Source organism: Phaseolus vulgaris, chromosome 8 (assembly GCF_051622355.1).
Source record: "Phaseolus vulgaris cultivar YP4 chromosome 8, ASM5162235v1, whole genome shotgun sequence".
Lineage (NCBI taxonomy): Eukaryota > Viridiplantae > Streptophyta > Magnoliopsida > Fabales > Fabaceae > Phaseolus > Phaseolus vulgaris.
Window position 1 is genome coordinate 1,203,526 of NC_143505.1, and position 22,283 is coordinate 1,225,808.

Below are 22,283 nucleotides of genomic sequence, written 5' to 3' on the forward strand. Positions count from 1 at the left end.
AATTCAACAACCTTTTTTTGGGCTTTTTTATTATAACTCTAAATATATTTCTTCTATTAGAAGAAAATTAAATAAAATAACAATAGTTTAAATTGTTTTCATGATTGAATATAAAATAATAATAAACTATTATTATTATTATTGTTATTTTCCATAAATTAAAGAATAAAAAATATATAGCAAATTACAATGTTTATCCTGATTGAACCCCATATTATATCAGGAAAAGTCATAATTATTATATTTCTCTTACATAAACACTCGTATATTAAATTAAATTGAAGAGGATAAAAAGAAAATAACTCTTAGAAAAATTATGTTTTCTAGTTATAATTAGTTTTTCTAAGACTTTCTTACTATTTTTTGTCCATAGATTAATTATATTTTTCATATTATTTATATATGACGGATTATTCCATGATTATAAAAGAAAACTCGTTTTGGAGAGCATAACCAACCTTTTCTAAGAGTGATATCTATGAGAAAATTAATTACGTGTAACTTAAAATTTCTAACATTAGATTTTTGTAATCAAACAACTAAAATGAAAAACAATTATTATACTGTGGTATTTGTATTATTTTTATAAATTTAAAATAAATATAGTATACCGTATGTTGTTGGGAAAAAATGTTCATGTTTTAGATTTTTTGAAATAGTTATTTGAAAATATTTTCTAAAATACATAATTTAAAATAATTTTCAAATTTAAAAATATATTTTAAATTATACAATTCAAAATATAGGATAATATATTTTGAAAATAGAATACATTTTGAAATAATAGAAATTGCTAATACACTTTTACATCTTGAATTGTATAATTTAAAATATATTTTTTTAATTTTAGATGGTATAAATAAATTTTTGGATTATGGATTACAAAATTATAGATTTTCATATAATTCATAATGTCATAATATTTCTTACTCGTGAATAATTGAGACTTTTTTTTCTATAAAGTAGAAAATGAGATATTAAGGTGTTAAAAGAAACCCACTATACATTTCAGTTTTATTGGAAGTGCAGGCCCAAGTAAATAGTTTTGTCACTTTAGACACATTTCCATCGATACTTAACTTGGGCTATTTCTTCTTGCACCCCCTTAACTTGTCTTTGTTATTTTGCTAATTCTTCTAACTTCAAGTCTTCGAGAACAAAACACGGTAATAAATTTGTTTAGGAAAAAATTCTTATTCGCAATATTTAGGACTGAATAATATTTTCTAATTAAAAATATGTTTGAAAGATCTTGTTAATAATATGATGGGAAGGAAACAGAGATGAAAATAATATTTTTTTTGAAAAACAAAGAATTAGAAGAATAATTGAAATTGGTATTAAAAAAAATAAAGATTCTAATTAATCAAACATTAATTATGAAATCTAATGTTGCACAGTTCTTAATTTTCTAACAAGCAACTTTCTTTCAGTGCAATAGACTTTGATCAGTTGAGCTAATTGGTAGTAAGAAATCGTGTAAGAACAATAATTAACATTTAACAAATACAACAAACATTATATTCAACATAATGTCATCCTCCAAAATTTTATCAAACCGATTATGACCTGAAATTTTATATAAACTAATGTTTAAATTCTTATTAATTAATCAATATAATAATTAATTATTTTTTATTTTTAAAATTGATTTTTATTAATAATTTTCGTAATCTCAATATATATAATAACACATGTATCTAGTGTATTAATTTTGAAAGAAAATAAATGTATTAAATAATGTTATGAGTTTATTACTTGTCCACACTCACATGATTAGACTAAAATTACAATTCAATAAAATAAAAATAAAAGTAACTACAAATTAAGAAATCAAGATCACTATAATATTATTTTATGCTTAACAGGATCCATTTAGGCCTAAACAAAATTAAAAACAATATGAGACTAAGTGTTTTTATCACGTTAGCATGCAAAAATGAAATTAAAAAAGTTGCTAATTAGTTGTATTTAAAAAATTACTAAAATATCTCTCTCTCTCTCTCTCTCTCTCTCTATATATATATATATATATATTTATTTATTTATTGTAATTAATAAAATTTAAATTTATAACACGTTTATTATAAATTACCAATTCACTTTGTGATATTTAGTTTTGTTAACAAAAGTTTCTTCTTGTGATAAAGTTAAACTTAGTTTGTGTGGTTGGTAATCAACATCCAACTTCATTAATTAAAAAGAACTTTTAATTTTAAACGAATTGTAAATATTTTTTAAAAAACCAATTTAAAAGTATTGAATATGATTTTTTTTAAAAACCATAGTTTAATTTTCATTCACAGTCAAATATATAAAATTTCGTACCAACAAGTAGTTGATAGCAACGATACCCAATTCAATTCCCTTAAATACGATGGAAAAAAAAACGTGGTTGATAGAAAATAGTAAATAGTAAATATAATTAATTTTTTTTAAGAGAGATTGATCCTTTAACTTGTATGAGGTTGATTCATTAATATTGGTTAATGTTGGTTTGATTGTTCTTTTACTAGACTGGTAGGCGATTTAATAAGAGATTGTTGTCAGATATCTCTGCATAAGGATTGAGTCACTCTCGAATTGATTCATATTTATTTATTTATTTTATTGTTGATAAAAAAAATCACCAACAAAAACAACAAATAAAAAATGTGTATATTAATAAACTCCTAATTTCATTATTTGTGAAAATTTATAATTAAATGCATAAAATTGGAATTTTCCTTAAAATAGGTAAAAGGTAAATGTTTCATTTTCATGGAGACAAGATATCATTTTCAACTATCTGTCTTTTTGCAATCAAATTGTTGTCCTATAGACCAACTCGGTGTTCTATATTATTATTATTCTTATTATTAAGTAAATAATGATTGTATGAGCTTGGTTTTGAGTAGATCCAATTCTAAATGGCATGCTAAGTGCACCATAAACAATTCACTAAATATATACAAAGTTATCTTTTCAATTATTTGGGTTTGCAGCCTACTTTTCATGAATAAAACAAAGCCACACATAATTAACTAACTGCTGCTTTTGTGCTATCAAAAAAATTGTGAACACATATTGCAATATTGGTCTGGTTTGATGTGTTTATCTGATGTATATGTTTCTTAATTCTGTGTATGTCCATGAAAAATTATTCAAATTACTTTAACTTTGTCTAAACGAAAATATTGAATATGGATAATTTTGAAAAAAATAGTTAGATTAAAATTAAAATTTGGGTATTAAGAATTGTAATTTAAACCTATCTTAATCCTATAAGATATGATAGTGTGAAGTTCGCATTTATTTATATGTTATGAAGTGTTTTTTCTCTAATTAATGTGAATCTCTAATACACATTATCTCAAGGTTGTCAATTTTGTGTATGTGACTATATATTTATGGATGATCCAATAATGACCTGACATAAGGTGGTTTGATAAACCTAACCAAATTTTCTATATTTTAAAAAAATTTGATACCATATTAAAAAGTAAAATTTAATCATGACTCAATCTTATAAAATTAATTATTAAGATAAGATTTGTTCTCACTTATATAATATGAAATTATTATTTTTAATCGATGTAATGTGAGTTCTCCAATCTGTGAAAAGACATGGTTGGAAAGTAAAGACATGTTAGGGTCAGAATAGTGACATGGTTGTAGAATAAAGACATGTTATTGTCAGAATAGTTTCAACCCACATGCACTTTAATTTATTTATTTTTCTAATATTATTCAAACAATATGATTTAAACATATGTTGTTATTTAAAATGATTCTTTGTCTTCTACATTTTTTTTTTCTGTGTCATTCCTTAATCACACTCACATGGTTGATAATGATGGTGCCTACATCCACCACTCATTAGTTTATTGAATGTTTTTTTTTTTGCACCTTTTTGGAACATTACTATGGCCACTAGTTGAATACATTATAATGATTTTAATTAATGAGTAGTTTTTGTAATATTACTCAGTCAAATAAAGAAGAATGGAGTTTTCTTCCTCTCACCATTAATAAACAGATGGTGCTAGTTTTTTGGAAAAATAAATCACTGTCAAATCACACAACTAATTTCAATAAACCAAAACTACTAGGGTTCAAACATCTCTAAACTTTAGCAGAAAAATCAACACAAACTTTTATTACATGCAGACTAAATAGACGTGCATATAAAGGAAACTAAAGATTTAAATCTCTGAAACTCTAGTACATTGACATTAATTTTTTTTGTCTCATTTTACTTCATTATTGGTACAAAGGATGAAGAGAAAAAATGTTATTCTTAAAAATGTTCATAAGATAGTTATATATTAATATTTATTTACCATTTGTTACATCAATTAAATGAGTAAAACGATAAAAATGTATATGGATAAAAATAACTAAATAACTCAAAAAGATACAATTATTTAAGAATATATGTACTATTTTCAATTAAAAAGTTATTTATAATGGATATACATTTTTTTTTAAAGTATATTCATATGAACTCTCAAAGATGTTTTTTTAACTGTTCTTATTATTACTACTCTGAATTTGGCTAAATTTATATGGAATCATACCATTCCACCATAATCTTATCGAAATTATACTAAAACAAACTAATTTTACAGATAATAATTAATTAATTACTATATTAACTAACTAGATATTATTTTAGAAATTAAAAAATTATCAGTATATAAGTAAATTTTATTATTAATAAATATTCTTTATATTAAAATTTAATTAGTTATTTAAGTTTTAGTTATTAGAAATTATTTATCAATAATAAAAATTACTTATACACCAATAAATTTTTTAATTTTTAAAATAATATATAATTTAATTAATATAATAAATAATTATTTTTATTATTATAATTAGTTTTTATTTAATAATTTTATTGTAATGTTAATTGATGTAAAGTGCCACTTATGAGAATTTAAGGTAGAAAGGGATCAATATGATTTCTTTTTATTCATCTATGCTTTTATTTATTGTCGTTAATATCCACAAGATGAAACAACACATTACTATTAGTGTTTTTGGCAACTAAATCTGAAAATGGATTAAATGATTTTATGCAAAATAATTTAATTATTTGTCAGTTTATCTTCTTTAATTTCAAGATCATATGTCATTTCTGAAATATGGTATAATTGTATTTTGATACGTTTTGAGAATACTAGAAAAGCTTATGATAAAATTAAGAATATTATTTATACTTATGTTATATAAAGGGTTTTGAATAAGAAAATTTAAAAATAGCTTTTTCAATTGATTTCCCTTCTATGAATGCATCTAATGTAATACAAATTAATTGGGAAACCTTGAAGCATTTTTAGAAAATTTTGAATAAATGAATTGCATGGCTATTACTAGAAAAAGCGTTTCAAAGTATCACATGTAGAAAGAGAGAGCTTTTGATAAAAAGGATTAAATATCAAAATAATATTTTTTAATGTATTATGTAATTTTTTCTATCATTAACTTTCACCATTAGAAAAAAAAAACTTTTAAAGATGGTGAAAATAACTTATATCAATATTTTAAAAAGCATAGTGGATTCAACTATAGTTAAAAGTTAAATAATATAATATAGTTCCAACCAACATTGTTTTTATTGACCAAACAAATAAAATATAAAGTTGTTGTCAAAAGTTGGTTATTCCAACATTGAATTAATTACAAAACTCTCATTATCATTTTTTTACTCAAAATCATCATAAAAATCTCTTATTTCAATACTAAATTAAATACAAAAATTATTATCGCACGTTTTTAAAAGCAATAATTGAAAACGCATCATTAGAAAGATACTTTTAAATGACTATATTTATATCAGTGGAGAAATCCTATCATTTATTTATTTTTTATGTTTTTTATTATAATGAGTTAATTTGTACTCATAATTATTTTGTTTTTTCTATTAATATTATCTAAGTATGATGTAGATATTTAATGTTATACGAGTATTAATTCAATTATGATTATATGTATCTTAATAACATTAATTGTATCGGATAGTCACGAGACTGACATCATGTCGATTTTGATACCGTTAACATAAATCACAAGAGATATTAAAACGTCATTAGTCTAACTGATCTGCAAACAATAATTAAGATGAGATTGAATATTTTTTGGATTTTACGTGCAAGTCCGTAACAAATATCTAACTAAAAAGTATAAATAAGAAAGATACAAATAATTTTTAACTTCACACCCTACAGATTGTATTAAGATTGACTTGAAAGTCGTAGTATCTTTGCAGATATTTTTCTATCATAAATAGAAGCGAAAAGAATGAAAAGTCGAAAGACTATAACACTTAAAATTCAAGAAGATTAAAAGTTAACTGAAAAAAAATTACTCGTCACATTTTGTAATAACACTGGTGCATATGCTTGTTTTTATTAAAAAAGACAAACTTTTGTATTTATTGAAGAGAAAGGGTAAAATGAATTTTGAAATAACGTAGCATAGAAGTTAAGAGTAAGAATTTTAAAAAAATTATAAAAGAGAGTGTTTATGCATAAAGTAATTTGAGGTTATAAAAAAATGGATTTATATATTTTGAACAGAAAATGAGTTGGATAGTGGGGCATTTAATATAAAAAGGAAGGTATATTTAAATGAAAATGAAGATGTGGCCAAACAGAGCACAGTGAGAGTTGACGTGGATATGACACACCACAAACCTCTTATCTGTCCCCACTCCAATTACCTCCACCAATCAAAATACCAATGCAAAACAAACAATATTCATCATTCACTTCTTATTCAAAACTATAATAATTAACCATATTTTTTAAATTAAACAAAAAAAAACATTTTTATATAGTTTTTATGTAAAAAAAAATATAATAAATGTGATCCAATTTAGGGATGGTTGAACCAACCATCTTACAAAGTAAAAGACACATACATAAAAAAAAAAAACCTCGATAGTCTATCCTACCATAACTAACTAAAAAACGACTTAAAATTCAAAGATCAAACACGTCATCATATCAATAATTATTAATTGAGTATATACATATTAGAGATTCTATGCAACAATGAGAAACTCGCTAAAGATACCTTTAATATATATTTTTATATCTCATTTTACTTTGAAGTCTATAAATAAATGAAAAATTCACTGATTTAGGAGAACTTATACAACTCACTCAAAAATGTTTTTGGAATATAAGTAACTATTATGTAATTTTTTTTATGAAGTTTTTAGAATAATTTTTTATGAAATTAGTAACTAAAATATTTAAATACTCTTTCCAAACGAAATTAGGAAAAAATAGACTGAAATATAAACAAATTTTAACTTTATAGAAATATCTTCTTCCGGAAATGTATTTTAACTAGTTGATATATATTACAGTTTTCTCGTATAACAGAAAAAGAAATTCTATAAATGCCATTCTTAAAATTAGATGGAATTAATTAAAATTTGAACCAATGTAATTTTTTTCTGATATGTTTATATTTGAAGTTTGAGGAAATAAATAAAAACATTTAAGATGATTTTAATAAGGAATTAAATTTTATCCATTTTGCATATTTGAAATAATTCTGAAAATTGCAAAAAATAGGATTCATTGCTTTCTGAGAAGCACATATATTTTCACGTTATCTCAGTGCAATTCAGTCTTCCACAAGTTTCATTCACAGTTTAGTTTTGTTCCTCAGCCGCCATTTTGCGCTCCGGCAATGCTTTTCACGGCGGCGCTCGTCCCCTAAACCCACCACTTCGCAGTCATGGGGATACCATGGGACGACGGCGTTGTGATCCAGCAAGGGAAGGACGCCAATGAGCCCTGCATCGTCACCGTCAATTGCCCCGACAAGGCTGGTCTCGGCTGTGATCTCTGCAGAATCATCCTCGAGTTCGGTCTCCGCATTACCCGCGCCGGTACCTCGCTTTTCTCATCTGGGTTTCTTCTTTCTCCAACAAATCTCAAACCTTTACCCGTTTTACTCTCATGTGTCTTTTCTCCCTGAAACTCTGTTTTTTCCACTACCCTTTCTGCAAATAACAACCATTTAATAGGGACACGTAGACGCAAATCAGTTTTCAAATCATGAGTTTTGTTGTGCAAAGTGGTTGTGAAAAGAAAAATAAAAACGGATACTTGTAGCTCCTACAAAAAAGTTATCAACCATTTGTATAGTTTGATATTGAGTTTGTTCGTGGTAAGTTTAATTAGTTTTTTCGAGATTTTCTGATATAGTTCTGCAGAGGATACTCGAAGTAACAGTTGCATGATTTGATGTTGGTATTTTTCATTGTTTTGGAGGTATGATTTGTTGTTGTTGTGGCTGTTTTAACGTGTTAATTGGATGGTGTTGCAGATATTTCAACGGATGGAAGGTGGTGCTACATCGTGTATTGGGTTCTTCCACATCCAGCATCTGTCAAAGTTGATTGGGAGAGTTTGAAGACTCGTCTGCTTTCAGCTTGCCCTTCATGTTTGTTTTCTTATTGCTTCAATCAACTCTCCACGAGCCCTTCACCTCCTCCGATTTACCTGTTGAAGGTTTGGTGTGTTGATAAGAAAGGGTTGCTACATGGTAACTAGTTTCTGCTTGTTCTCTCTTTTGGTTTTTGGTTGGTTACTGCAGTTTTTGACACTTTTTTTTTTGTATGTTCTTTTAGATATTAATGAAATCCTGTGCAACCTTGAACTTATTATTCAGAGAGTCAAAGCCATGCCAACCCCAGATGGCAGGGTGTTAGAAATGCTCTTTATCACAGATGGGATGTGAGTATGAGATTCTTGTTTGTATTCTGCATATGCTGAGTGCTTTTCTTTACACCATTCAATCTATTTAGAATCTTCTATAACATATGTCCGTGAAAAGCTCACCTGGGAGATTGGTGTTTGATTCTGATGGAAAGTCACTTTAATTGTGGTCATTCCTAACCCACCTTAGTTGCGGTATCTTAGAGGGATTGCTTTAGTTGCAGAATCAAGGTGGTAGTTTAATTCCACACCAACTAGAGATATATGGCTTAAATAGAATTTATAAAACTTGAGAAGTGCTCATCTTAAAAAGCCTATTTCTAATAGATTGTTGATATGTGAGGGACAGTGAATTTGGTTTCAGAATTGGGGATAATATTCCTATCCTATTGGCATTAGTTCCTCTTAAGCTTCTGAATTGCAAAAATACGTGTGGCTTCTAAAAATCAACATGTTTTGCTTGTTTGGACAAAAAATTTGACGAATTTATTTTTATCTATCACTATTTGCAATTCCATCGGGTATGTGATAATGAAGTGTGTGAGAATTGGAGTGGATACTGGATGAATTGAGGGGAGGACTGTTATTTGAAAAGTAGGATTGAATCATGTGTCAAAGATTTTTATTTTGATGTTGATGGAATAATATATTCATATTGACAACCGATTCAAGGACGATTATCGCATCTGAAGTATTGTCTTGTTCTTAAAATGTGTCTCGGGAGAAAAAAAATGTACATAAATTATTTTTGATCTTGCCTCCATCGAAATAAATTGGTAACGGATCCCTAATTGAGAGCTAAGGAAACAAGGATATGGAATATTATTTTCATATTGACAACCAATTTTTCATAAATAATCATTTGATACCGTTAACAAACAAACTAGAAAAAAATATTATTTAATATTTAAATTAGTTGTGTAATAGTTGTAACTTGTATATGATAGGTTGTCAAACTATCCTACTCTTTAAACTATCATGTACAATCTTTCACAATCCAACATTGCTGCAGTTGGAAGGACCCAAGATGAACAGAGAAAAAAAAGGAGACAAATTTGTTTTATGGTTTCTTCCATTTGTTATGCTCTTCATGATTATTTTATGCAGAAACTGGATGGAATATATACTAGCTAAACGTGCTTCTGCTCGTACTTTGTAGGTAGCTTATGATAATTATGTGACATTTTGTATTTTCTTACTGATAAAAACAGGGAATTGCTTCACACGAAAAAGAGGCAAGATCATGTGTCTGAATTTCTTATGGACGCTTTAGGAGAGAGGTGTATCTCCAGTGAACTTCAATTGGCTGGGCCTGAATATGGACATCTGCAGGGGTTTTCTTCTCTTCCACCAGCTTTTGCCGAAGAATTATTCAGTTCTGAGCTGCTGGACAAGGTGTCTTTGCATCCTCTCAGCCAAGATATGAAAACACTGAAGACACCTACTGTTACTGTAGATAATTCACTGAGCCCAGTTCATACCCTACTTCAGATACAGTGTGTTGACCAGAAGGGTCTGTGTTATGACATTATGAGGATCTCTAAGGACTCTGATATTAAGGTATTGTGTCCTGAATCGTTATTTATGCATGCAAATGGCCTTCTGCTTCTCCCTAGTGAACCATTATACATGAAACTAAATCAAAGGAAGCATTATAAAGTCCTGCCATATTTGGTACTCAGTTTGGACTTGATTATTTCCATTTTTAATCTGTTGATCTTATTCTGCTAAAGTATTCATGGATTCATTATTCATATACAATTCATAACCATATGTTTTGTTACATAATTTTTTCATTGCTGCAAGTTTACTCATTATGAGGCTCGGACATGCCTCTTAAATGATGTGTCCGTACCGGATATACGTATTGGACACCGACACTCGTAGGACACGTATTGGTGAAGTGTCAAATTCAATAAATATTTGTTAGATTTCTTACAATTTTAGTACGGTTCTAACACAATTTTAAAAAGAAAAAATACATTATTATGATTATAAAAATAAGGAACAAATCCTTTTGAGTCAACCATGAGAAACATATTTCTGCTAAAAAAATTGAAACATAGTTGTAATCTTTATTGTCAATTTATACGTATCGTATCAGTGTTCTTGTTAGTGTTTATGCTACATAGCTCATTAGTCGTTTGCATATTTCTGAATCAGGTTGCTTTTGGTCGATTTTCTTCAAGCGTGGAGGGCTTTCGAAACATAGACTTATTTGTTCAGCAAAATGATGGGAAAAAGATCATAGATCTTGACAGTCAGAAAACCTTATGTTCATGCTTAAAGGAAGAGATGCTTCATCCTTTGAGGGTGATCATAGTGAGCAGGGGTCCAGACACAGAACTTCTGGTTGCTAATCCTGTAGAGCTTTCTGGAAAGGGAAGGCCCCGTGTATTCTATGATGTTACATTGGCTTTAAAAGCTTTGGGAATATGCATTTTCTCAGTAAGTGTTTTCTTTTACAAAAATGAGTTACTGTGACATGACAACTTTGGATGTTCTCTGAAGCAATGTTGTTACAGTTTCTGAATGAAAGCTGTTTCTCACTTTGCAGGCTGAAGTTGTAAGACATTCAACGCAAGAACGCCAATGGGAAGTGTATAGATTTCTGTTGGAGGAAAACCGTAACTTCCCACTGACCAGAAGCCAAACAAGAAGTCAGATTGTGGACAAAGTTAGAAGGACATTGATGGGCTGGTAATTTGGTTCTCTGTACAAATGAAAAGCACTTTTGGTGCTGTGTGCCTTTTTCAATCCCTTTTTCTTAAATTACAGCTTACTTTCTTTTGAATATGGTTTAGGTAGCAGGCATATAATCAACTACAATCATGTAATTTTAGCATTGTAGACGGTCTCATGTTTCTTTTCTCTCGCTTTAGTGATGAATTTTCTGTAAATTGGTTTTATCATTTTGAAAAATTAGATGCTTTGAATCAACTACCAAGGAAGCTTGAATATTTCACACGGCCAAGTTTAGTAGAGGTAGATTTTTCTCACATTCCAACATATTCTTCATTCAAAGTTGAAGAGTACAGATTATCTCGGTGAGTTGAAGAAAATAAGAGTATATAAATTGTTATTAACTTCGGTGAGTTGAAGAAAATAAGAGTATATAAATTGTTATTAACTTCTGAACTCGAATTTTCAGTATGGTAACATAATGAAATATTAATCTTGGGAAAATCTTATAGAATACCATTTCAAACAAAATTTTACATAAAATAGGAGAAAGAAGGGCTAACACGATAAAGTGCATTTTCTCCTTTCACACTGTTGAATATTTTGTTCTGCAGTGATGATCAAACTATTTTATTCAGTCAGATCCAATGAGTTGGAAGAACAACAGTGTTGTTCTAACAATAATTTTTTACAGAATTTAATATAATAACCATTGTTGGAGTAATCAAATCCAAAACTACTAGTAATTGGGATAAATAGTGAGAAACACCATTCTTCACTCATTCCAATCCAAACCCTAAACAAACATGTGCACTTTGGAGAAGAGAGGCAGCGTTTTCATCCTAACCCTAACCGGCGATGGCGATCACCGTCTCAACCCGACTCTCCTCCATTCCATCCAATCCTCCCTCCGCCGCGTCCGTCAAGAAGCCACCGTCTCCTCCGCCCTAATCACCACCGCGCACGGCAAATTCTTCTCTAACGGCTTCGACCTCGCGTGGGCCCAGTCCTCTGAAGAGCGCATGATCCTCATGGGCTCCCTCCTCCGCTCCGTCGTCTCCGATCTCCTCACGCTCCCCATGCCGACCATCGCCGCCGTCACCGGCCACGCCGCCGCCGGCGGCTACATGCTCGCCCTCGCCCACGACTACGTTCTCATGCGCCGCGACAGGGGATTCCTCTACATGAGCGAACTCGACATCAGCCTCGTGATTCCCGCCTGGTTCGTCGCTCTCCTCGAAGCCAAGGTCGCCACACCCGCGGCTCGGCGCCTCATCGTCATGACGGCGGCTAAGCTCAAAGCCGAGGATGCTCTTCCGCTCGGCGTCATTGACTCCGCTCACTCCGGCGCCGGTGAGACCGTTGAGGCTGCGCTCGACTTAGCCGCTCGTTTGGTCAAGAGAGGGTGGGATGGACACGTGTACGCTCAGAATCGGAAGGTCTTTCTCCGTGCCGTGATCCAGGCCGTTGAAGACACCTCTCAAACTCCTACTTCGCGGCTTTAGTTTTTATATTATATTAGCCTTTAAAACTCGTTGACCAGTTTATTTTGAATTGCTTTATTTGGAATAAAAAAACTGAGATTAATTGAAAATCTTACAATCCAACTTTTGTCAATTTTTTATTTAATTTTTTGTTGCAAATTTTGTTATGATATTTTTATTTTTCAAGTATATTACTTTCATTAGATTATTTTAAATAAGATGAATAATTTTTTTTATCATATTTATCATTTTAAAACAAAAATTCAACATAAAAAATGAAGCCAAATATAAAGAGTTTTTTTTTTGTATATTAAACGTTAGATTTTTTTTTGTTTTAAACGTTAGGATTCTGGTGTATTAGCCTAGACCTTAACAATTTAATATAACCTACAATACATTTTTCATATAAATTTTTGTAAAAGTTCAGTGATTTAAATTAAATTGATTCTTATTCTTATATTTCAGTAATCTATTTCATTTAGAATACAAATACTTTTGGTATATAAAATCTATAATAATATATCTAAAGGGTTTTTTTTATATACCTATTTTCTAATTTTATCCTTTATAATATTAAAATTTAATAAATTTAATAATTGTTTATTTTAAATTAAAAATTTGAATTTTAAAAAATTAAGGGAAATTTGAATTGAAAAAAACAAAAAAGTCATTTTTTTATAATTTTACTCTTTAAATAACTACTTTTTTAAATTAAAATAATTCTTCCCAATAAAAAACCGCCTACACAATAAAAAAAAGTACATCCAACAAAACTAAAAAAAATATTTATTTATTTATTTTCATAATAATTTTTAATAAATTTAATAATATATTTATTTCAATAATTGTTATAATAATAGTAATTATTCATCTTTTTAAAAAAATGTTTATTTATTTAATAAAATAAATAATTGAATAATTATTTTCTTTCAAAATAATTAAATAATTTTTTTCTTTTAGACATAACGATTATAAAATTATCATACTCTAAATGAGTATTTTCATTGATTATAAAAATTTGTAATGATATTTATAAATTTACATCATATTAATTAAAAAAATTAAAATTATTATAAATTTATAATACAACATTTATAACAAAAAGAACACAACAAACTTTTATAAATATTTAAAAAATATAGACACTAAAATTATTTCATTTGTGTTTGGTAAAATATTTTTTTTTAACTTATTTCAATACGTTATTCATATCAGCATTTTAAAGTAACTATTAAATAAAATTTATATTTTAATATCTATCGTAATGTCCACTAAAACTTTTCTTGGAGTTATTGTTGTGCTTTTACATTTTTTTAGAATTATCGATTTAATTTTACACTTGCTTATTATCATTTTAATTATTCAATTATTTATTTTCACTTTTAATAAATATTTTTTTTTATTGAAAAATGCAACTATTTTAAATTACAATAAAGAATAAAATTTTACACAAATATTACTTAAAATGAAAAATGAAAAATTCTGTTTATAATTATAAAAAACATATAATCACCTATTTTTCATCATTTTATAAGTTTAAATTACTTGATTAATTAGTTTTATCAAACCTATTTTAATTTTTAACTTTTGGTTAGTTTTTCAATTTTGAACTAACTTTTGACCTGATAAAGTTGTCACTTGGAAACAAATATAAGAATTTGATGTTTTATTTTATCTCAGTTTCTTTTTGTTTTTTGTCTCATTTTATTTGAAGAAGAGAGGGAAAAGCGAAAAAGACAGCACAGGTAAACTAAAACATAGAAACAGCGAGATACCCGAAACTTGTTTTTGTTGTTGTGTCAGCGTAAATAATGCATTCGACAAGAGTTTTAATTTGAACCTGAATCTGAATGTGAATTTGAATTATTGTGAGAACATAGTTGTTGATGGACCACACATGCCATTCATTGATGCATAGCCAGCAAACCTATCACTGTATCACCCAAACCCATTTATTGGACTTTGTTCTTATAAGCCTATTCTTGAAAAAACTAGGTTTCACAAGGTAAAATATTAATCAATTTAGCTTTAAATTTTATAAAAAAAATTCTTAGCTCGGACACTAACACTTGACACTACACAGACACCTCTTCAATACATGTAATTTCCAAAATGTAGAACACGAAGAAAAGACACTGATCTATATATTATATTATTATGAATTGTATAAATTAGTTAAGATTTATCTGAACAAATATGAAAGATGTTTACCACGGTTCAAAATAATTTGTTTCTTATTTTTATAATCATAATAAAAACTTATACAACAACTTTAAGTTTTTAAAAAATCACTGTATATTTTTTTTTAAAATCACGTTGGAATTATGTTAAAATTGTCATAATTCAAAAAAAAAATTGTTGAATTGAACACTTAACCACTTAATCAATATGTGTCGTATACGTGTCAGTGACCGATACATGTATCGAACACAAATACATTATTTTAGACTTGCCTAACTTTCCTAGTTTGTTGATTTCTTTGTGTTGATATGGTTGGAAGTGTGGTGAATTAATGTTGAGAGATCTTAGTAGTGAAAATATGCAGTTCCTCCTTCACAGGATCCAACTGCAGCATTTATTTAACTTTTCTCGTATCCCATACCATGATAATTTAAGTCTCTGCGATGCCCTCTTTTACAAGTACAAGATTATTTACATTTAATGTGTCCCCATTTTGATGTTACAATTGTGCCTAATTATAAGCTCCAACATGTTCAAATGAATAAAAAGAAAAAGGGGCAAAAGGGGTGCCTTAAATTGGACTCAAAGTACAAAACCATACAATAATCACTAAATTGAAAAAGCATAATGGTTTGAGATCAGAAAATTCTTGAATCCATGGCTTTCACAGCACTTGAGATCTTAAACTGGTGGTCCCTTATGAGCCATTCATAGCTGAAATGTACAACTCAGAAAACATTGGCAGAGTAATATATATCATGAACACTCTGTGGCATTGGCAATAGTATGAACTTGTGCATAGTATCTGTGACAAATTGGCAATAGTATGAATGAACACTAGCCGTGACATTGGCAATAATGTGAATTCTAGGTGTGACATGAACAATAATTATGAAACCAGCCTTGGAAGAAATGTGAAAATGGTTATTAAGAAGCGGATTTTAAACTTAACTCAACTTCATAAAATCGGTTTGTAAGGTGAGATTTGTATCCATTTATATATTATGAAATGTCTTAATCTTTAGTCGATGTAGGATCTCCAACACCTCTCACGTCGAGACTACCAACTCGTGTGTGTAACTATATATTATGGGTGGTCCGATAACAGTTCGATAGCAGATGATCTGATTTTTTTTTTCTATCAGCAAAGAATGAAATTAAATTAAGAGGGATACAAAAGGGGTATCCCAACCCTTTTACATAAACCAAATCACATTAAGAATCTCCAAGAAAAAAGAGATGAACAAACACTCCAGAATCAATAGATAGATAATGTTTGCTGCATAAGCTAAACATCCTATTCCAACTAGCATCGTGCTCATATTGGAATGCTATAAGCACTGCAAACTGCAGCTACAAAACCATCAAAAACACCCTGCCTCTATTAGTCTTATTATAAGACACATCAAAACAGAATCCTCCATATCTGATAAACCCAACAAACAATAGTTAAATATATACTCAAAATGACTCTCATACCATATTAAGTGAACTTTAAGCCTAATTCAACCTCATAAAATCGACCTGATAAGGTGAGATTTGCACACACTTATATACTATGAAATGTTCTAATCTCTAGTCAATGTAAGATCTACAACAATGGTAGTGAAAAACTTCAATTCATTATTTTCCATTCCACTGGTATCACCTTAAGATCTGTAGCCTCAAACCAAACTACCACGTGATTCAACTAACTCGGAATAAATGAGCAGGGCCGTCTTATGAAACCCCTTGATCTGTTAAGTATCTGTACTGCTACAATGAATGTTCATGAAGTCCTTTATTCATACTGGTCTATGGATTTAGGTGGACATTTATGACTTTTCTAAGCCAAAAGATAAGATAATGACTTGAGGGTGCAACATTTTTCCCTTAGTAGTTCTTAAATGAGTTAAATGGTGTCATCTGATCTGTGTAATCGACCTTATTAATGAGACAAGATTTTGTTGTTGTTATTATATAGTTTCTCACAAACATTAAGGAACTGAGACAGTGCATTCAAAATAGAGTAACAAATGAATCTACATGTAAGATTGAGAAAAGCATAGATAGGGAGATATTTAAAGACCAAACATGAAGCATTCTGAATGACAGATCTTATATCACATGCAAAACATATTTCCACAATAAAGGTGGAAATGAAAGTTTTAAACAAATGTCCACATAGTTAAAATGTAGCAAAGACACTTATACTAATACACTACACACTTCGACATGTGTAATCTCTAAAAAATATAAGACACGGGACACATATTTATATTATATCATTATGAATTAGATAAATTAACAATCAAGATTTATGTAAACAAGTACGACTGAGTTTTTTTTTTTGTGGTAGAAAGATGATTTTCATGATTGGTTTAAAATGATTTGTTCTTAATAAAAACTTATATAATAAGTTTGAGTTTTTAAAAAATCACTGTATTCGTCATTTTAACCGTACTAGAACGGTTAGAGACTTAAAAATATTTTTAAAATTTGACATTTTACCGATATGTATCATACAAATGTCGTATGCGTATCAGTGTCCTATATGTATCTCCGACATAAAGACACCATTTAAGAGGCGTGTCCGATCTTAAAACTCAAAATATGTGTAAAATTTCCCTTGAGATAACTCGCACGAAATTTGTGATGACTCATAATGTTGTCTCAACCATGTGTTTACAAATGTCATAAGTAAGACACAAAAAGGTTCTGAAAAGCGAAAAGTGTGCCAAAGGAAAGAACCGAAAGCTGGTGATATAAAGTGGTACAAACTGAAAAAGTTATTTCTATATTTGATAACCAATACCTCTTAAAACCTGGTGCTCCTATATTCAAGTCATGTTGTAAACTTGCATCAACTACATACTAAAATATTTCACAAAAAAGAAAAGATTACTTAGTTTCATGCATATTAGGCCATAGTGAAAAAAACTAGATATTTTCTTTGATCCTAGTTGCTTTCATTTATGTTGTTGTTATATGTCTCTATCCATGAATGTTATAGACGAGACTCACTACTGGTGTACAAGATTCCGATCTTGACCTTCCAATTCCAAATCTGTCATTAAATTTAGAGACTATTATTAACAATTTACTAGAAAATAATGAGATTGAAGTAATTAAAATATTGATTAGGTGTGGTTGGGTTTATGAGACTACACATTATTGGATCGCTATTGTACCATCCATAATATATAGTCTTACGTACGAATTAGACAAATTTAATATGTTGAAGATCCTACATCAATTAGAGACAGAAAATGACATTTCAAAATATATAAGTGGGTGCAAACCTCACCTTATAAGTCGGCTTATAAGGTAGAGTTAGACTTAAAGTATACTTCTTAACCGGTGTTATAATGACGTGTTATAATGATAATATTAATTGCTAAACATTTGTGTATAATATAAAATAGTATTGACATATCCATACCCCAAATCTTGGAAAAATTCTGTATCTGATACTCACAACCTGGTTCTGCATGAAACGTGTCAATGGCATACAGTTAGAGTTGTTGCCCCTCCATTTCTATATATATCTTTGGAGATCTTTGGATTCATGCATCTAATTCGAAGCGTGGACTCTTGAAGTAGAAGAAAAGTAACAGAAGGTGAACTCTTTTCTATAGTTGCAGTGAGCATATACATAAAGTTAAAACTTAAACTTCTACTCATTTTCCTGCTGATTTTATATTCGATGTGACGATTTTGTTAGCATTAACTTTTTTCGTGATCTTGTACCAAACCCAGCACAGGTACAGTCTATACAACAGGCCCTTACTTCAACCTTCTGTGATCTCTATCTCACTGCATTGTATAGTCTGCATACATATATACAAGCAAAACTTACTTTTACTTATCTTGTTCCGACGTTGAGATCAATCACCGTATCTGAGGTATTATTCATTTTGAGATTTTTGAGTTTCATCACGATTTTATTCTTAAAAAGTTCATTGTGGGTTAAGAGATGAAAGTTTATTTAAACTGTCTTGACCTCAACTTCTAAGTGATGTGAGACTATATTGGTCTTACCGGAACAATAGCCTCATGAGAGCTAAAGGAAAGAGTACACAATATTTTATTATTAGAGACAGGTTTGTAGCTAGAAACTATCTCTCTTAGAAAGAAAAATGCAGTAAAAGGAAGTAGTGAAGAAAACTATTCCGTACAAGATTGGAAATAATGCAACATTATTTCATATTTTAAATTTTCTTGAATTGAAGATTGTTATGGATTTATTTTAGGATCTTAGCAGCCATGAAGTGTTAATCCCTTTCTTCATTTTTTGCAGGCATCATGATCTTTAGGACACTTGTCCTATTTCTGACTTTTATGGTGACAAATTCAACAGCTCTCGCGGATCAACAACAGACATATATAGTTCACATTGACAAGACTAAGATCAGAGCCTCAATTCATTCTCAAGACAACTCGAAGCCATGGTTTGAATCCATCATTGATTTTATTTCTGAAGCTTCAATTCAAGAAGATGGAGAAGAAGAAACTCTAGCCCCTCAACTTCTTTATACCTATGAAACCAGCATGTTTGGTTTTGCTGCACATCTTTCTAAGAAACACCTCAAATACTTGAACCAAGTTGAGGGTGTCCTCTCAGCAATACCTGATGAACTGTCAACACTCCACACAACTTACACCCCTCACTTTCTAGGCCTAAGGAGTGGAAGAACACTTATGACTGCTTCTAACTTGGCCATTGATGTGATCATTGGGATTCTTGATTCAGGAATATGGCCTGAACACACCAGTTTCCAAGACTCAGGCTTGTCCCCAGTGCCTTCTCATTGGAAAGGTGTTTGTGAGAAAGGCACCAAGTTCTCTTCCTCAAATTGCAACAAGAAGCTTATTGGTGCAAGATCCTATTTCAAGGGGTATGAAAAATATTTTGGAAGAAAAATCAATGAAACAGTGGATTACCTTTCTCCAAGAGATTCCCAAGGGCATGGAACACACACTGCCTCAACTGCAGCTGGTAATGTGGTGAAAAATGCCAACTTTTTGGGCCAGGCTAGAGGTACAGCAACTGGAATGAGGTATACTTCTAGAATTGCAGCTTATAAAGTATGCTGGTCTTCTGGTTGCACTAATTCTGATGTATTAGCTGCTATGGATCAAGCAGTTTCTGATGGGGTTGATGTGTTGTCACTCTCTTTAGGGAGTATTCCCAAACCTTTTTATAGTGATAGTATTGCCATAGCTTCATTTGGGGCAACAGAGAAAGGGATTTTGGTTGCTTGCTCTGCAGGCAATTCAGGTCCCTTTCCATCAACCGTTGGAAATGGTGCTCCATGGATCATGACAGTTGCTGCTAGCTCCACCGACAGAACCTTTCCAACAAAAGTAAAGCTTGGGAATGGACAAAGTTTCAAAGGGTCATCTTTGTATCAAGGTAAGAAGACAAAGCAATTGTCCCTTGTGTATGGCAAATCAGCAGGTACAACCAAGGAAGCACAGTACTGCATTGGAGGCTCCCTTGATCCAAAGCTTGTGCATGGGAAAATAGTTGCTTGTGAAAAAGGAATAAATGGTAGAACTGAGAAAGGAGAGGAGGTGAAAGTGGCAGGTGGGGCAGGAATGATCCTACTCAACAATGAATATCAAGGAGAAGAGCTTTTTGCTGATCCTCATATTTTGCCAGGTAAATGATACATTTACCACTCATAATTTTTTATAAAATCACATTACAACTTCCAATACTGTTATTTTAGTTATATACAATTTCAAAAGTTGTCAAATCATCATTTTCCTGTTTTTGCCAGCCACATCCTTGGGAGCTTCAGCAAGTGAGATTGTTAGAAGCTATAGTCAATCTGCTAAAAAACCAACAGCTTCAATCTCCTTTATGGGGACAAGGTTTGGGGACCCTGCACCAGTGATGGCTGCATTTTCTTCTAGAGGACCAAGTTTAGTGGGACCAGATGTGATTAAGCCTGATGTGACTGCACCTGGTGTAAACATCTTGGCTGCTTGGCCACCCAAAATTAGCCCAAGCTTTCTCAAGAGTGACAAAAGAAAAGTACTATTTAACATACTTTCAGGTACTTCAATGTCTTGTCCTCATGTTAGTGGCATAGCAGCACTGCTCAAGTCTTTGCACAAAGATTGGTCCCCTGCAGCCATTAAATCTGCTCTGATGACTACCTCTTACACATTGAACAACAAAGGAGCTCCAATTTCAGATATGGCATCTAATAACTCATCATTGGCTACCCCTTTTGTATTTGGTTCAGGCCATGTTAACCCTGTAAGTGCTTCTGATCCAGGGCTAGTTTATGATATCAGCACCAAGGACTATTTGAATTATTTTTGTAGCATAAACTATACTTCTTCCCAGATTGCTTTACTATCAAGAAGAAAATTTGTATGTTCTAAAAAAGCAGTTCTACAAGCTGGTGACTTGAACTACCCTTCATTTGCTGTTCTATTGGGCAGAAGTGCCTTTAATGCTAGTGTGACATACATGAGGGTTGTCACAAATGTTGGAAAATCTAAAAGTTCTTATGCAGTTAAAGTGGAACAACCAAATGGAGTTTCAGTTAGTGTTGAACCAAGGAAATTGAAGTTTGAAAAACTGGGTCAGAAATTAAGCTATAATGTGACATTTTTTGCAACTGGAGGAGCTAAAGTTGGTGGTACCTCATCATTTGGGTCACTGATTTGGGTATCTGACAGATATAAAGTTAGAAGTCCTATAGCAATAACCTGGCAATAGTGAAAATCTCTGTGAAGGGTAGCATTTGGCTGAATTAACAGAGTTTATTGATGACTCATTACATTGTTGTTGGAAGTTCTATCATATGCATAACAAGTTTAGTGACAAAAGGGGAATTTAAATTGCATCTTTCTAATTATTTTCAGTATTGTTTTAGTATATTATGCATTTTATAATCATCTCTGCAATCCTAAATTTTTTAATAGGTTTTGTATTCCCTTATGGTAGTTCTTGTCAAAAACTTCTTGAAGCTTTGTTGAGGTAAATGATTAGTTTGTCTTTAAGGTTGAGAATGGAGGGAAAAAATGGCTGTTTATTCAAAATATCATCAAAGTATAAAAATATCAAATTATAATAAGATTGAGGGATAAATCTAATATGATTTTAAGAGGATGAGTTTAAAGAATATTTCTTAAAATAATATTAGCATTTATATTAATAAGATTTGTTATTTTCAAAATTTTGTACATTATAATTGTGATAACTAGTATGTGG

The 22,283-nt window shown here is 30.2% G+C and overlaps 3 protein-coding genes across 6 annotated transcripts; all 3 read left to right on the plus strand.

Annotated features, from left to right (window-relative positions):
• Window positions 1–7,346: 7,346 nt before the first annotated feature.
• On the plus strand, window positions 7,347–11,663 carry ACR9 (ACT domain-containing protein). The gene is made up of 6 exons (XM_068632719.2): window positions 7,347–7,891; window positions 8,332–8,550; window positions 8,636–8,741; window positions 9,935–10,283; window positions 10,887–11,171; window positions 11,281–11,663. Exons 1-6 carry the CDS (start codon window positions 7,738–7,740, stop codon window positions 11,425–11,427), a joined length of 1,260 nt encoding a protein of 419 aa, XP_068488820.1. The 5' UTR covers window positions 7,347–7,737; the 3' UTR covers window positions 11,428–11,663.
• Window positions 11,664–12,094: 431 nt separating this feature from the next.
• LOC137826653 (enoyl-CoA delta isomerase 1, peroxisomal) lies at window positions 12,095–12,999 on the plus strand. The gene has a single exon (XM_068632720.2). It carries the CDS (start codon window positions 12,212–12,214, stop codon window positions 12,908–12,910), a length of 699 nt encoding a protein of 232 aa, XP_068488821.1. The 5' UTR covers window positions 12,095–12,211; the 3' UTR covers window positions 12,911–12,999.
• A 5,495-nt stretch (window positions 13,000–18,494) lies between these two features.
• Window positions 18,495–21,927, plus strand: LOC137826339 (subtilisin-like protease SBT1.1). Of its 4 annotated transcripts, none has more exons than XM_090294619.1 (4): window positions 18,495–18,669; window positions 18,809–18,954; window positions 19,350–20,714; window positions 20,836–21,927. In XM_090294619.1, the coding sequence occupies exons 3-4, from the start codon at window positions 19,355–19,357 to the stop codon at window positions 21,786–21,788; spliced, it is 2,313 nt and encodes a 770-aa protein (XP_090150745.1). In that variant the 5' UTR covers window positions 18,495–18,669; window positions 18,809–18,954; window positions 19,350–19,354; the 3' UTR covers window positions 21,789–21,927. The 4 variants fall into 4 exon arrangements, with proteins under 4 accessions (XP_090150745.1, XP_068488372.2, XP_068488373.2 ...); XM_068632271.2 differs by having other exon boundaries at window positions 18,814–18,954; XM_068632272.2 differs by lacking the exon at window positions 18,809–18,954.
• Window positions 21,928–22,283: the final 356 nt, after the last annotated feature.